Here is a 13,206-nt window from a genome sequence, read left to right on the forward strand (position 1 = left end):
AATAATAACTCAATTTTTTCAAATGGAACGGGGGTGACTCATTAGCATATTTGGAAAAAACATTTTTTTACGAATAATTTGGTACCACACACTTGGTATTTCCAGTCAAATTGTCGTGACATTAAAGGCCATGGCACTCTAAATTCAAATTCTTTTTTTTTTAAATTGAAAATGTCAAAATTTGACATATAATATGTCATTCTATTTAGAATTTTATTTTCTACCAATTGAAGTAAAAAAAATACCGAGGTTGTTATTTAAAAATCAAATGTTATAGTCATTTCCGGTGAAACGAGAAGTGACCGAAAACAATTGAATACGTCAATCAATTCTAATTTATGTCATATATTAACATACCAAATATCGTTCTTTTACCTGACAAAAATAAAAAAATAGCCGAACTACTTTTGAGAAACACCCGGTATAGGGGTTGGCCCGACAGATATCGATTGACAAAGACCACTTCACGCCGTTGTTTTTTTTTTATCATAGATTCCATATAATCGAAATAAAAACGGACTAAGAGTTGGCTTCCAAATGATTTTCATTTTAAAAAATTGTATGGTGAACATCATCGATCGTCATTCCGCCTTTTTTTATCGACATGACAAAACAAAAAGTAGACATTTTTCTTTTATATATTTTACTATGATTTGATTGCAGATCAAAATTACTTATATCGTTTTGAGTAACTAATTTTAATCTGTAGAAAAGAAATATTTAGACGTTTTAAATATTATCTCAGACAAACAACCAAACAGAAAATGTATTCGAAACAACGTACACTTCAATTTTATTCATATGAATAGGTAACAAGATTATACAATATATTTTTAGCTTACAAATACATGTATTTCTATTTTATCTGGAAAATTGAACTTTAAAAAACCCGATCGTTATATTCTTAGATCAAAACAGGTTTTGAACATCGTTTACAAGTTAATTGGCTCTTTAATGGTATTTAGAAAACGAACTGTATTAAATAAGTAAAGTATTAGATTTTCAATATTGTTATAAGTGCTCTACTAAAGGAAAACTTGATAATTACCTACTTAAGTATAAAATAATATGGGAAAAAGCAGCTGATAGTAAAATGTATATTTTTGCTACTATTTTTTAACTTTATTTAATTAACTTTATTATCTATTGTAATTATTTTTAGCCTTCTACCAATTTTTAGTTACTTAATAGTGGTGGTAATTATTTTATCAGTTTTATTTTTATTATACGTACGTATAAAGTAGGGGATTTTAAATTCAGAATATTTTTGTGGTTAGAGAAATAAATGTCCTTTTTTACAGCAATATATTGTAGAAAAACTGTTTCCAATGAGAAGATAAATGATAGGGTCAGTTTTCTATCGTTTTAATTCACAAGTAAATTTTATTTACTGTAATTTTTGGATGTCAAAATCTTTCCTGCCTTCATGGACAAATTTATCTACTTTTCTCAGACTCAGACTATCGCAAATTGCATAATTTTGAGATGATCACATTAATTTAATTATCTTTGTAAGTCTGGAATTTTAAGTCTATTATTTACACCAAAAAAACGCAAAAGTGTAGCGAAAAAAATAAAGCTTTAAACTAGTACAATGCTTCCTTCACCTTTAAAAGGCACATTATGTAATTAATGATGATGATGAACATCTTCTCAATCAAGTATTTTGCTTGAATTGTTGATTATTTGGGTTAGGTTAGGTTGCTAGGGTTTGGGATCCTGTTTGATCCCTCATTCGGAGGCCCTGGGCCTATAGCGATACCCCTGTATCATTGTACCAAACCTTCCCCTCATTCTTTCTTTGCGTTAAAGCACTTCTAGCTCTTTGCAAAGTTCCCGATGTCGCTGATGTTGGCTTCTGCTGCTTCCTCTAGATCCTTCAAAAAACCTTGCCCTAAAGTTTTAAAGCGTCGGTATTCCAGTGCCGGACAGTGGCACAGCAGATGCTCTATGGTTTTTTCTTCCTCTCCGCATTCTCTACATTAGTCGTCGGAAATCTTCCACCTCATGAGGTTTACCCCTGTGGGGCAGTTTCCTGTGACGACACTTACAATTATGCGTACTGTGTTCTTTTTGTGCTCTAGTAGTTTTGCCTTTTTGCGATCTACCACTGGCCGCAGTCTTCGAGCTGTAGCGCGGTCCTCACGGTGTTACCACATCTCTTGCTGCTTAGCCATGATGGTAGTTTCTATAGCTTCCTTCAGTGTGCAGATCGCCACAAGTTGTGGGTCATCTGCCACGGCCCCTCCCCTGGTCTCGCTTTGGCGAATCTGACCGCTTTTTGGTTCCCACCACATTGCTATGGCCTGGCACCTATAGCACAGATTGGTTCCGCCTGGACGTAGCCAGGACAGTGCTTCTCGGCAGTCCATCACAGCTTTCGATCTCACTGATTGCATGGTGATGCTTCTTAAAGCGCCCAAGCTCTCAAGTATATCACCATATCTCCTATTGGTCTAGCAGCGATTTTCTCTCGTATAAAACTGGCCGCTTTCTTTATAGCGCAAACGTCTACTTGTAGAATATTACAGCCATCCGATAGCCTTATGGATCATCATATGTCTAGTTCCTCTGAGGCGATGCTTATACATGTGCCTCCTGAAGCATCTGTGTAGACTGCTGTCTTTTGAGTGTTCATTACTAGGTTGCTTTTCCATTCTTGTCGGGATGCGAATCTTTATTTTTTCTCCAAAATCATGTTTGGTGAGCATATAGTCCGTTTTCTGGTCTAGACTCGTTTCCCTATCATTGGCAATATCCTCGAGTGACCGTAATTGGTCCGTAAAGTGAAAATCGTCGGTAGCTCTTATTAATGAGGGGTAGTCAAGTCGACCGGCCGGTACCAATTCAGTGCAAGACGGACGACCGTCTTGAGAGCTGACGGCAGTTTTCTATGCGGTCTTCCGTTTTAACTGACATGCAAAACTGAGAAGTAAAACGTTATGTGTAGACGGGGCTTAATATCAAATCAAATTTGAATTAAGTTTACAGTATTGCTTACGCGCTAGAATTGTAGTATTACTTATGCCAATAGAACTGGATGTAATGGCAACAGGGCATTCTACCTCCAATCTGGCATATTATCCATGTATGTCATATTATCCGGCATGTATCCTTGTGTAGTCTGTTTACTTAAGAACCAAATTAGTTTTGTTTGAGGGGCCGCAGAGTTTATTTGGTATTTGGTGACAATGTCATTGTTGATATCACACGTTAAATTGCAGTTCTTGTCGTCTACTAATAAACGTAATAGTTTGACACTTAATACTAAGTTAAAAATTATAAATCGGATTGAGAATGGTGGGAGAAATACTAATTTTGCGTGCGATTTTAATAAGGGAATAAACTCTACGCGCCAGTGCCAAAAACAAAGAAAAACTTTTAAGTACATACTTTAAAAAGAGTAAAATTTTAGAAACCTACAATTACGTTACATTTAAAAAGATATAATTATTGTTTACGAAGGGTCACATACTACACATGAGGGGTCCAGGGGAAGAACATGATAGGCGCCATTTTACTAATTCTGGTGGTTATCAAGTTCTTTCCCTGTAAGTATATTGTTACTTGGCATACGTTATAGGATTTAACAGCTCTGCCGAGTTTATACAATTTTTAGGGACTAATTAAACCTACTACTATACCGGGTGCGTCTCAAAAGTGGCTCATCCCTATAACTTTATTATTTTGTCAGATAAAAAAAAACGAGATTTGATAAGTTAGGATTTGACATAAATTCGTATGTTGACGTATTCAGTTGTTTTCGGTCACTTCCTGTTTCACCGGAAATAACTAAAACTTTAGGTTGTTAAATGGCACCCTCGGTATTTTTTTACTTTATTCGATAGAAAATGATATTCTGAATAAAATGACATATCACATGTCAACTTTTGACATTCTCGCTTTATAAAAAATCGTATTTTAAATTTCAATCTAGAGTGCCATGGCTGCGTTAAAAACACTAATTTTTAATCAAGTAACCTTGGAACAATAGTTTTGATCGTCTAATGTTTTTCGTATCTTGTTCTAGACGGGCCAAAGATACCCAAATCGTATTTTTAATCATATCTCAATTTTTTCAAAGGTGACGTTATGGTGTGGGTGACTTATTAGCATATTTGAAAAAAGCATTTTTTTACGAATAATTTGTTACCACACACTTGGTATTTCGAGTCGAATTTGCTGTCCTCCATTCGCGAACTTCGTGTTCCGGGCTTTACGCCCTGGGGCTACTCGAGAACGGTTCTGAAAGGAGCTGTGCGCGATAGCCCAGTGCCTCCATATGGCGCGGAACAGTTCTGGAACTTTATGACTCAACTGAATGGAGTGAGAGTATCGCGTTCTTGAACAGTTCAGAGCTGCTCAACTGCGTGAAAGGAGGACAGCAATTGTCGTTATGATCCGCATGTTACATGACATACATACCTCAGTGGAAGGCGTCAAATAAATCATATGAGAAAATGTCAAAGTTGACATATGATATGTCATTCTACTCAGAGTGTCATTTTCTATCAAACTAAGTAAAAAAACGGTATTGTAAAAGCCTAAAATTAAGAAATTGGGATTTGTCATGTTGTTCCCATGGGCCCTTCAAATGTACTCTGAGAAATACAATATATATATGGGTTTATCTGTTGCTTCTTTGAGAAAGTATGTAACCTATAAAAATTAATACATATGTGTTAGAACCAGGGTTGGAAAAAATCATGATATTTTTAAAAAAAACAAAAAAATCAGATTTTATTGATTTTAATTCAAAACAATATATAAATCAGATTTCCAAATGACTAGGACTTATTTCCAGTTAAAGTTCTATCCTAAATGGCTAAATCTATACCTAGATACCGATAACATTAACAATTATTCTAGGTGGCGTGTGATTTTTCCACATCGGTCACCAATATATTCCGCAAAAAAAGTCGTCGTTTTTTTCAAACGTCTCAAAAGTATTAATTTTTGTCATTTTAACACCTAAGCAGAAAAGTAAAGCACTGTTACGCCTAAGCACAAAAGTACAAAAATATATTATTAAACTGATATTAAGTGTCAAATTCATCGAGTTTACAAATTGTTGCTCGATTACTGTTTATATTATTTGCAATGTTTGAAATTGATTAAAAAATTATTTGTAATGTTAAAAAAAATAGTATGTTCTATTCGGAGAAAAAATGTACTTTTTGTGCCACCCTGTAACGTCGGAATAGCTTTACGATGGTCCTTCAAAGGTACAGCATCGTCAAAAAAAGTATAATTTTTACTCTTAATAAAACAATACACTATTTTTCGGAAATAGTCTTAAGTCGAGAATGAAATTAGTATGTATTATCTAATGCCAAAGTGTAAGGTACTTACTAACTTAACTGCAGATCAAAATGTCGGTAGGAACTTGGAAACGTACAACCGTTTCAAAAATAAAATAAAAACATAATTTCTGTGTGAGAACGATAATAGATTCTCGGGGACGAAGATAGTCTCTATATTAGAAGTACCTAGTTCTGCACTAGACTTTGCGAATGATATGTATTGGAATTTTTGTCACTTTTACATAAATGTTAAAATAAATCCCTGCGTTGAGCGGTCTAATGGATTCAGACGAAATAAGTTCAAAAATCGGTCCAACAATTAAATTCATGAATAGATAATTTTATATAGTTTTATAACATTTACAATTATTTTTCGATTTATTATCTGTTATACCTGTTATAGAAATATGTTTTACAGTTTTCTAGGACACATTTTTATAACTTTTACAGTTATTTTTTGATTTATAATAAAGTTTCAATAAAATTATTTTTTTTAATTTAAATCACATGATTAAAATTAAAAAAATCACTTGATTTAAATCATGCCAACCCTGGTTAGAACCCCGTTATACGCGATTTCCGCTTTACGCAATTTTCTGTGGAACGTGTCTACCACGTAATTATAGTATTTTCACTAATATACTTATTTTTGTTTGTTTCAGCTTGTGTAACTAAGAACCTCCAAAATTTAGTGTAGAAAATTCGAAGTAACCTGCGCTCTACTCCCTGTGTAACCACTGGCCTTATGGACAAAAATCTTTCGAGCATTGCAGCACAATACGCACCCAGCACGCATTGAAGACATCTGAGGATTTTTATTTAATTTTTCTGTTATCACACTCCATACAAATTTTGAGTGACCGCGAAAAAACGTAATTTTTTGATACATAACTTTATTGAACTATTTTATTTTTGATTTTTCTTTTTCGTTGCCAATAATATATTATTTTTTTTTTGTCATTTATTATCGAATATTGTAAAAGGACATTGTGGACTTGTGAATTTCGATTGATTTCAACGTGTACAAATAATAGATTTTGTTGAGAACACGTGTGGTCGCAAAGGGCGTCAGCGACCGACGATCACACCGCTCCACACACACACACACACATCCAACATCCACACGCATACAAGCACATCCATTTGATTGTATTGTGGGGTATTTGAGAAATACCGAATATATTTATATAACCATTCTGTGATATTCACTACACTTAAGAAACGATAAGAAGTGAAAAGATTTAAACCAAGAAGCACTGAATGAACATGGCCAACAATCCTCAGTGGAAGACGTTCCAGCCGCCCCCCGATACTTTGAACCAGGACTCTATAATCGATTTCAAAGCTATGACAAGTAACGGTAAGTCGGAGTCGTTCATTTTTCATGTTGTAGTGGTAAAAACATTCGGTATTAACGCTGACAGGGTTGGGTAACGACACGTAGAAAATGAATTATCTATACCTTGTATAGTGTGACCAACGGATTTGAAGCTACGGCACAAATTAACTATAACAGATGCGAAAGAACACCGAATTACGCGTTCAGGTTTCTGTGACCTTCAGAAAGAGTTCATAGAGAATCCGCATCAATGTATAGTTTGGGTTATTATTTGTTTGGGTGAAAATAATCTGCACCAATATGTTATCGAGTCATACAAAAAGGTCCACAGACTTTGAGACATACGAAAAATCAAGTCCATTTAGCGTGTGTCGCAATTTTCACACCTTAAAAAAATAGTTTTTTATAGCTATAGCAACTGCAGCGACTATGAAAAAAGCTGTGTGATTTTCATAGAAAATAAGGGCACCTGTAATTCATTTGAGAATGTTATAAATCGCTAAAAGAGGTTTCAAATCTCTTGGATTTCTATTAATATTAAATAAATTTTATTAAAAATTGCACTAAAATTGTTAGTATCATTAAAAACAATTCAAATTCAAAAATTGTATCAGTCACCTTTAAGTGCATTTAAGGTGAATATTAAAGTAAATATAAATACAGCTCATTCTAAGCTCTACTTATCTTTAAGAAAAATTTAAATCATTGTTGCAATTGGGCCTTAATGCCATTTCGAATGAACAATAGTATTAATAATGTACATTATAATAATAATAAATTTTATATCATAGTGTGTATTAAAACTACTAAAACACTTTTAAATTGGTATTATATTAACAACTTTTGTTTTTTAATCCAAAAAAAGTTACCAATTTTCTCAATCAAAATATTTGTGGTCCTGAAAAGGACCTTCGTTTTCCCATGTTCGTCAAGGTAGGTAATGGGTAAGCGGTAAAAAAAACAGGATAATGAAATTTAAAAAATTACAAAAATTGTTCAAAAGTGCCTCCCTCTTGCATTAAACAATAACCCAAACGATCATAAAATCCCCTCCTCACATTGGATAACATATCAGGGGTGACAGTGTCAAAGGCATTAAATATTTTCTGCCTTAACTGCTCCAAGTTTTGAATTTCTTCATGGCCGTAAATTTTAGATTTTATTTACCCCCATAAAAAGAAATCATTCACCGAGAAGTCAGGTGAAATTAAACGTCAGTCTAAACAAAACTGTCATTTTTGAAAACTTGTCAAAATTTGGACACACGCTAAATGGACTTGATTTTCCTAGTCCTTGAGTCTGTGGACTTTTCTGTATAATTTCACAGTAATTTAATAGATTGCTCGTCATATTATATCAGCTCGTAGGAGATTAGGAAAAAAAAAGATATTTATAGTATAAAAAATTAATTTATTTAACAAAATTTAATTAAAGATGTGACAAAATAGTTACATTTCTATTGGTTCTATCGGACTTTTTTCGACTATATAAATCTTTATTTTTTGTAAACTTTAATGCATAAAATATTTTCAATCTAATAAATAATTTAATGATGTAAATAAGAGGAAATTTCTCACATGGGTGGTCAAATTCTATAGTTTCATTTATATCAAACAGCCTCTGAATGTTTTCTTCAGTGCAAAACTCATCAAAATTTAATATAAATAATTTTTCCAGCCTGTAAATAAAATGAACAAATTTTTCTACTTTCATGATCAAAGGCTTTTAAATGGGTAAATAATTTCGAGTTATCCAGAGATTCGGATTCTTTTGCAAATTTTAGACAAATATCACATTGATGTATTTGAAGACCCTTTTTAATGATGTAGTCAAACATAATTAAAGGCCATTTTGAGTTGAAAACATTTCTCAGAGGCTGTTTGATATAATGAAAACTATAAAATTTTACCACCCATGTGAGAAATTTCCTCTTATTTACATCATTAAATGATTTATTAGATTGAAAATATTTGATGTATTAAAGTTTACAAATAAAGATTTATATAGTCGAGAAAAGTCCGATAGAACCAATAGAAAGGTAACTATTTTGTCACATTTTTAATAAATTTTGTTAAATAAATTAATTTTTATACTATAAATATCTTTTTTTTCCTTATAAATAAACACATTTGCATCCCATTTTAAATAAGATATACAAATTACCAAAACTTAGAAATAAGAGTTCAAAAGTTCAACAAAAATCCTACACGCGTTTTTAAAAAGAAACATATAACCACGCACTATGTTATTCCAGCAAGCGAATACGACACAGCATAGGTTTCCGGACTAAACGACTGGTGTATTTACACCACTCAATAGGCGTGTCGGGTTTGCCGAGCGGTTTCCGATGCAGTCGCTTTCTTTCGCATCTGTTATAGGTAATTTGTGGCTACGGGGTATCGGCAGGGGAACGCAGTTGTAAACAAAACACGCCCCATTTCATTCATAAAATAGGCATGGGCGTACGGTGTTTTATGAAAATAATGTGTATCATAAATATAATATTCAGATTAATAATTTTTTTCAAAAAACTTTATGCTGTTTGAATGGTTACTGTTGAGTTAGCAGATAAACATTAAAAGCTTTTATTAAAGCTCCCTTAAATATTTTGAATCATTTTATTATTATGTGTTGTTAATAGATATAATAGAAGAAATAATTTCAGCTGGGGGTTGGAACCTTTGGTCTTACACAGCAAAATAAAACAGTAAATTAGCACAATACACCAAAACCAAGAAGGTCGTTTCTTTTTTTTTTTTTTTCATTTTATCGGGGTTAGTTTCCAGCCTTTTTTTATCTTCTGGGTGAATTTTTTTATAGCCGATGCGCTAACTCCGGTATAAAGAGATATCCGCTCAAGTTTACGTTTACGCGGCAACTTAAGCGAACTCTCTGTAGCTTCTTCGTCGAAAACCCTATTATGAACACAAGGAAATAAACTAAATGAGATTTCATCCACGTTTATTTTTATTTATTTTAGTTTAGCTAAAATATTTAGGTAAAATGCGTGTTTTTCATTTTAGCCAATATTTAATTTTAATAAAATACCAGAATACCATTTTAATAATTACATATATTATTATTATTCCACTTACCTATATAAATTAGCTATTATTTCTCTTGTCTGGCTAGGTAGCGTCTTACCCTTAACAAATTTATTCATTTTAAAGCACAAATATACGATCAAACTTAATATTAATAATTAAAAACTACGAACGAAAAACATTATAACAAGATAACAAAACAATAAAACACAACTTAACTATTAAATATACGAAAAATATAGGAATAAAATTTAGGATAACCGGTATAAAATAATGAAAGAAAGTAATAATGATCAAAAGACCGTGAAGTTGGGGATAAAAATAGGGAATAGGAAAGGCGTAAAAGCCATGGAAACCACGTGGTAACAAATCCTGTGACGTACTCTCGCCAATCATGTTCGATGAATAGGCGGCCATGCGCGGCGAGGCCGGTTTGCCAATGATATCGTTGAAAATCTTCACCTTCCCCCATAATAAATAGGTTATACAGAATGAAAGAAATAAGTTATTAAATAAAACATATCGAACAATATGAACTACGTTAAAATTCCTTAGTAATATACGTCAGAATATATGCTAAACACATTATATATAATAAAAATATATGAAATTTATAGTTCATGTCTGGCAATTTTGCAATTTTATAGATAAACGTGGTAATATCGATTTTTTTTTTCTCGCATTCCTTCCGTAGCTTCAGATCCGCTGGTTAAACAGTATAGGCTTGGTGCATTCTACGCCAGTGCTGCCACCATCGGAGAATATCGAAACAATCGATATATACAAATACACAGGTTTAAATAGTGAGTCTACGAAAAATGTATTATTTAATTATTCTAAAAATGTTAGGAAGTATAATTTGTGAAAATTCTAAAAATGAAAAAGTAAATGTTTTGATACGAGGCATGTTTTTTAAGTAAGTACCGTTTTGGAATTAAAAAAAACGTGCAAAGATATCGCAATAATTTTATTCTTACATGAAAGCCTGTACCTTAATCTACTTTTCTACATAATTTCCGTGAATATTGAGGCACTTGTCATAACGTGGCACCAGTTTTTCAATACCCTCCTCATAAAATTCTGCCGCCTGACTGGTTAACCACTGTATCACAACTCTTTTGACTTCGTTATCGTCTTGAAGACGCTGACCGCCAAGGTGTTATTTCAAGTGCAGGAATAAATGGTAGTCACTGGGCGCCAGATCAGGGCTGTATGGAGGATGATCTAGAGTTTCCCAATTAAAAGATTTGATGAGATCTTTGGTCCGATTAGCCACATGTGGACGGGCATTGTCATGCAGCAAAACAATACCCTTACTCAACTTGCCACATCTTTTGTTTTGGATTGCACGGCGCAGATTGTTCAATGTCTCACAATAAGATGCTGCATTGATTGTCTCATTGCGAGGCAAAAACTCCACTAGCAATACTCCTTTTCTGTCCCAAAAAACTGTGCACATGATTTTCCGGGCAGAAATTGTTTGCTTAAACTTCACTCTTTTGGGTGATGATGAATGTCGCCATTCCATGGACTGTTGTTTCGATTCTGGTGTGACGTAGGCCACCCATGTTTCGTCACCAGTAACAATTTTGCCTAAAAAATCTTCACCTTCATTGTAGTACTGCTCAAGGAAAGTCAATGCACTGCCTAAACGTTGGGTTTTGTGCAAATCCGTCAACATTTTCGGAACCCAACGTGAACACAATTTCCGGTAATTCAAGTTCTCGGTCACAATGCGATACAAAACACTACGAGAACATTGAGGAAAGTAGTCGCACAATGATGAAATTGTAAAGCGTCTGTTTTCTTTCACCTTTTTGTCCACTTTCTGCACCGACTCTTCATTAACGACCGAAGGACGCCCACTCCGTTCTTCATCATGCACATTTGTGCGGCCATCTTTAAATGCTCTCACCCATTTCCTTACCATTCCATCACTCATAATGTTTTGTCCGTAAACTTCACAGATCTCACGATGAATATCGATCGGTTTTACGCCTTTAGCACTAAGAAATCGTATGACAGCCCGTACTTCACAATCGGCGGGGCTCACGATTGTCGGAGGCATCTTAAACACTCAATAAACAACGTATACAATGAAGAATCAGACTGTACTGGCGTCTGAGCATAGACAAGAGATGTAGGTAACCAGCGCGCATGCGCGGAACGCCGACCGTAGCGCTGCGGCGGCGGAAAACGGTACTTACTTAAAAAACATGCCTCGTATCTGCAGAAGGCCTAACTTGTATTATTCCAGTTAAAAACACTTTTTAGATGAGTTCAACTACGGTAACGAGTATAGTTTAATCACCGGTTTTGCTAGTGGCGCATAATTGGGGCTATTTTGGCTATAACGAAATTTTTTAAAGGTACATAATTATAATTTTAGAAGATGTTCATAAAACATTATCTAGTTGATTAAAAAAAGTATACCATTAATATTGCAAATTATATCTTATCCTCTCATAGTATATCTCTATTTAATTTTTTGATTATGTAACGAGCAAGAATTGGCTATAACTCAGTAATTTTGTCTAAAAAATATATTATAGCTTATATCGCTGAAAAGCTTTAAAAATGGCGCTTTTTATGAAGTTATGGCCAACTATGGTTTCCATTTAAAAAAAAAACATGTTTGTGTCATATGTCAAAAATGACAGGCTTTAGAAAAAATCGGAGAACACAGACTCATTAGGGATGAGATTATCTACAACTTTTGTCTGAAAACTTTTTGTCTAAAAGAGATTATAATGGAATTGGACAATTTTTAAAATAGCCAAAATTAGTTTTTTTTCGAAATATCTAGTAAGCCATAAACTTTTTCAAAAATGTGAAAGGCGCATATTTATGACCCAAAAAACTGCAATTCTTTCTCCATTTAACCGACTCTCTATCTCCAGTAGTTTCCGAAATACCCATAGAGAATATCGTAAGAAGCTCACTCACCCTGTATATTTCAAGACTAAAGTGTATAAAGTCGAAATATTTTAGATAGGTCAATAAAATTTTCCTAGATTTTCAGGATCCCGGGATTTAATATCGGGATTTCAGGATTAAACATACACCGGAATCCCGGAATTTCGGAATCCCGGTTTGGAAACCCTAACCACAAGTATCTGCGAAACCGTTAAGAATCTTTAAAAACTTTGAATACAAAAAAGTTCATATTTTAATTTTCCATCTAACAAAAATATAATTAAATTCCATTTAAATAAACCAAGAAAAAATATTTTATAATTTAGAAAGTTTGGCGTAGAATTTTGAACACCCTCTGTGATTTAGGATTACGATATTTATAGCAAAATAAGTACATACTTCCTAATGTTAACTAGTATGATTTTGATTATAGGAAATTTCTTGTATTTATAATAATTTTTTCAAAAAATGTTTTAAAATATATATATTTTTTTATTTATTAATATATCTGAAACTATGAACACATATTTAATACTATCTTAGGATTATGTAAAGCGATTAAAATGGAAGCGAAAAACGCAATAAGCATACCAATAACAAGCGT

At 33.3% G+C, this 13,206-nt stretch overlaps 1 protein-coding gene across 2 annotated transcripts in view; it reads left to right on the forward strand.

The window, feature by feature from the left end:
* The window catches only part of LOC115889732 (cold shock domain-containing protein E1), a 66,051-nt gene that overhangs the window by 3,610 nt on the left and 49,235 nt on the right, over nucleotides 1-13,206 (forward strand). For both annotated transcript variants that reach the window (XM_030909797.1, XM_030909798.1), the window contains exon 2: nucleotides 5,966-6,663. In XM_030909797.1, coding sequence (XP_030765657.1) covers nucleotides 6,564-6,663 — 100 coding nt within the window. In that variant the 5' untranslated portion in view covers nucleotides 5,966-6,563. The remainder of the gene's footprint in view (nucleotides 1-5,965; nucleotides 6,664-13,206) is intronic.

This window comes from Sitophilus oryzae, unplaced genomic scaffold (assembly GCF_002938485.1).
Source record: "Sitophilus oryzae breed Bouriz unplaced genomic scaffold, Soryzae_2.0 scaffold_845_pilon_pilon, whole genome shotgun sequence".
In the NCBI taxonomy this organism is placed as follows: domain Eukaryota; kingdom Metazoa; phylum Arthropoda; class Insecta; order Coleoptera; family Curculionidae; genus Sitophilus; species Sitophilus oryzae.